The 4,265-nt window shown below is 44.8% G+C and overlaps 1 protein-coding gene across 1 annotated transcript; it reads right to left on the bottom strand.

Moving 5' to 3' along the window:
• Nucleotides 1–313: 313 nt before the first annotated feature.
• LOC121586147 (40S ribosomal protein S19) lies at nucleotides 314–4,053 on the bottom strand. The gene is made up of 6 exons (XM_041902646.1): nucleotides 4,007–4,053; nucleotides 2,964–3,034; nucleotides 2,742–2,842; nucleotides 2,326–2,509; nucleotides 1,616–1,670; nucleotides 314–384 (listed from the first exon to the last, which is right to left on the bottom strand). Exons 2-6 carry the CDS (start codon nucleotides 3,032–3,034, stop codon nucleotides 340–342), a joined length of 456 nt encoding a protein of 151 aa, XP_041758580.1. The 5' UTR covers nucleotides 4,007–4,053; the 3' UTR covers nucleotides 314–339.
• Between the last annotated feature and the right edge of the window lie 212 nt (nucleotides 4,054–4,265).

Here is a 4,265-nt window from a genome sequence, read left to right as displayed (position 1 = left end):
TGACATCAAGACCAAAGCGGTTACATATCTAACATTGGTATGTAAAACCATAAGCCTATGGAAGCAACCACAAAGAGGTCCCATCAATTGTTGGTCAAATCCAACTTGCTCAGATTTAATAAATAAATAATAATATGCCATTTAGCAGACGCTTTTATCCAAAGCGACTTACAGTCATGCATGCATACATTTTTTTTTTTTTTTTGTGTATGGGTGGTCCCGGGGATCGAACCCACTACCTTGGCGTTACAAGCGCCGTGCTCTACCAGCTGAGCTACAGAGGACCACAGATTTGAAAGAAGCACAGACAAGATTTCACCTTCTCCAAAAATAGATTTATTAAACTGTGGGTGCAGCCTTCGGCGGCAACTTTGCAGCTGCAACCTGGGGAAACAAATCAAAAATACATTACTTAGTGCTGTAGATTTGTTCTGAGGTTATTCCAGTGAGCTCCTGATCTAACAAAGTAATGAGGCCTGGAATAAAACTAACAGCTTGAGGACATTGACTACACTACAACCCGTCAGAAACACCAGTCATGTCGGTGAGAGCACATGACATACCTAGCTGCCTGGGATATAAACTATTTCTTAAGCCATCAAAAACACCACAGGGGGAAGCCAAGCGAGCCGATCAATGACGCCACCATGTAGCAGCCAGGTTAGCTCATCTAAATTCAGCTCATAACAAAGGATCAACAGGGAAAAGCTGCACCATACGGTGGATTCAGTCAGCATGAAATTCCCTCTGCTCGTTTACCCTTGGATTGTCACACCGTTGTTCCTCTTAGGCAGACTCAGATTGCAGCCGACAGCGGCAGAGCGGTTTGTTTTTACCACAGTAAAAAAAACTACGACTGACACTCATTATGCAGGCTGCGAGGCTCAGGAGCAAAGTTAGAGAATAAATCTAGACCAAGGACAGCTGGCTGAATTCAAAAAGCAGGTTGCATGCTTGGGCAACACTGTGCTGATGCTCTCATTACATGCACTGTCAGGGATGTACTACCATCAAAGTGCAGGGGGACATGTTTTAGTGATGAAACAAGCTTATTTTTTGCAACAAAACATGTTAGAGGCTACTTTTTAGATAAGGGCCCACAGGCCTGATACTATGAGGTACAAGTAGGCAGTACCCTGGTCCTGGGGAGCCTTAGGGCTATAAAGCCTTTATTCCAGCCAAGCAAGGCGGCAGATTGCCTAGTGGTTAAGAGTGCTGGGCCAATAACCGAAAGGTTGCTAGTTCGAATCCACAAGCAGAGTAGATGAAAAATCTGTCAATCTGCCCTTGAGCAAGGCACTTAAACCTAATTGCCCCAGGGTCGCTATCAATAATGGCCAATGTCTGGCAGTGACCCCACTCTTGTAGAGGGTGTCTCGGGGGAGTGGGATATGCAAAAAACACATTTCCATTTCACACCACACCTGTATAGGTTACACTTGAACATGTGTTAAAGGTCAAATAATAAGCCCCCCCCCATTTGACCAAATTATCTCACGGTCCCGATTTAACCTATTTATTTTGCCGTATTTCTGGAACAGGCCTGCACAACCCATGGGCTCCCCAGAAGCAAGGTAACCAAACCCTGCTGGTGGGGTAAAGCGAAGGGCCTCACCTGGCCAGCAATCCTGTCCAGATCTCTGGTTCCCTGGGCGGTTAGTCTGCGACCACTGCGAGAGAGAAGATGTTCATTCAGTCAGCAAGAGAACAAATTAACACTCCTCCATACTAACGGATCAACTCCATTCTGTACATCAACAACGCAAAGACATCAACATCCCTTATACAGGTCGACTGACTCAACACTAGAGACTGGAACACTTTGGCAATGACACCACTACACAACCGCCATAGGATGAAATGTGCCCACCCATGTGCAGAAATTGCTAGAATGCTACAAAATCAATTAACACATCTGAATGCGCCTGGTCAGATCACAATAGTTATGTTCATCCATATTTCATGCAAATAAAATAATCAAAACAAATGAAATTGAGCACTTGTAAGATACTTTGTATACGGTTGTGTTCAGTGGGCACAAAATGGGTTCAACAATAACATTTTTTCCCCCGGTTTCAAGGCGTTTGGTCTTTGTTAGGCGCAGCATGCAAACTGAATTTAAAATCCTCAACCCAGTTGTGCTCTGGGACCAGGACTGGGTGACGTAATAAAACAGTCCATATCTGGTGTTTCACTCTGTTCTCAGTAGAAGTAGCTGTGTAGGACCGGCTCGCTTACCCCAATCCTAACCATAAGGACCAATGAGAACGCCGACCTTGGATCAGTGTCTAGGGACAACATTCTAACCAGCATGGTTCAACTCACCCGTTGGGGTTCTTCTCCACCATCTTGAGAAGCTCGAGGGCTTGCAGCACCTTACGGGCCACATTTTTGGAGCCGACGCTAAAGTGGGCGGGGCACACACCGTTCCTCTGGCGACCACCGTAGATCTTGGTCATGGAGCCCACACCGGCACCCCCACGCAGGTACAGGTGGCGAACTGTGGAAGCTGGGAAGGAGAAGAGGGGAACAAAAGGAGAGGGGTTAATACCACTGATGGTCAGTCACAATGATCTTGTTCCATACTTCTGCACTAACGGTGAGGAAAATCATTTGTGGCCAATTTGGGTCTAAACCAATGCCAATAATAGATTGTAGCTACCAAACTAGACTAATGGCCTGAGAAAACAGGTAGTCCTGAAGGGAAGAATGTCATGGGGTGTCAATGGTCGAAATCATACCAGCTCTGGTGTAGAACCAGTTCTCGTCACTGGGGGCCAGCTCCTTGTGTTTGGCCAGCTTGACAATGTCCACCCAATCTGGGACCTTCAGCTTTCCTGACCTAGAACATGAAAAGCATACGTTAGTCAGTCAGAAAACGCATTACTAAGCAAGAATTTAACAAGGCTTCACGTGTATGCGACTACACATGCTTATATTAAAGAACTCTGTGGAAAACTCACTTCTTCAGGAAAGCCGACAGGGCACGGACAAACTCCTGCTGGTTGACGTCTTTCACTGTGACACCAGGCATCTACGAGAGAGGGAGAGGAGAACTTCAATATGAGGTACAATGCATGAATGATGGCAATGCAGACTGCAATGAATGTCCTGGGTAGACTGAGGTCCTGAGTACATTCAATATGTAGCCTAGTTGTCATGTAACTAACGTTAGGTATATAATGTGCAGATGATAGGATGACTCGACAATCCCAATAATCAGAAAACAGTTAATCTGATGATTGCAAGTGTCTATACACTACTATTGACAACTCTCCTGCAAACCACATATCTAGCTAACTAGTTACTTAACTAACCACATGGGTGATGAACAGCTTGCTTAAGCAGGCAATTAACGTTAGTTGGCTGGCTAATTATTTAGGCTACCTACCTTCCTGTTGGCCAGCGGCGATAGTGAATATTCACTATCTCGTGATAATATGAATCCCTCAGCGCATAATATTGCATTATCTGAAGGACAATTTAAGCAAATAACTGATAGTATCAAAGCCTAGTTGGACTAACCAGCTCACAAAACAAACCGGTCACCGTCATGTGATGGTAGTTATCTAATTAGCAAGAGTTAGCCACAACGCTAGTAGTGAACCTCGGTAGAAGCCCAGACATGTAACCACAGAAATTCGAGACAGAAATCCAGCCAGTATAAGGAGGATCACAGTTCAACAGCCGACGAGCGTAGTACATTCAAATGGAAGACACCGTTAGCGCAGATAAGATAAGTATCTTCTAAAATGGACAAAGTAAACGCGAAATGTTTAGGCCTCAATGCAGAGGCATGGGGGCAACCATCACTGGAAGATACGTGTGAGTGCCGCATGCAACTTTACATATCTTGTAAATAATCTACACGATTCTGTACTTTCCGGAAAACCCGGTAGTTGTTAATTGATTGTTTAATGTATACGTGGTCAGTTATGGGAGAATAATTATCACGAAAATGTCATACATTTGGTCAAATAAAACCAGAGAACAGACATCCTTTTACCTTGCTTGTGGACAGCGAGAGGAAGAGGGTTGGACGGGGTTTCCAGCCCGTGTTAAAACGGGCGGATCGCGTTCACTCTCGCGATATATGACCTCACCCTGTACGTTGGTATTTTCATCACAAGATGCCCTGTTGATGAATTTCTAGCCCAATCAGAGTACAACCTGATGCATTTCAAAGCAGCGTGCAGTGTCCAAGGTTAAGGCTACTTCACAATCAAAAGCCTTGACTTATTAAATTGTCTGCAAAAGAAGAGGCA

The sequence above is a fragment of the Coregonus clupeaformis genome, unplaced genomic scaffold (assembly GCF_020615455.1).
Source record: "Coregonus clupeaformis isolate EN_2021a unplaced genomic scaffold, ASM2061545v1 scaf0255, whole genome shotgun sequence".
Taxonomy (NCBI): Eukaryota; Metazoa; Chordata; class Actinopteri; order Salmoniformes; family Salmonidae; genus Coregonus; species Coregonus clupeaformis.
This window is presented reverse-complemented; position numbering and strand designations above follow the sequence as displayed.

Bases quoted from the DNA above. Each gene is read 5' to 3' on its own strand.
- LOC121586147 (XM_041902646.1), bottom strand. From the start codon at position 3,034: ATGCCTGGTGTCACAGTGAAAGACGTCAACCAGCAGGAGTTTGTCCGT. The intron at 2,843-2,963 runs GTGAGTTTTCCA...TTCATGTTCTAG, and splicing joins CTGTCGGCTTTCCTGAAGAA to GTCAGGAAAGCTGAAGGTCC. The intron at 1,671-2,325 runs GTGAGTTGAACC...TCTCTCTCGCAG, and splicing joins GTGGAGAAGAACCCCAACGG to TGGTCGCAGACTAACCGCCC.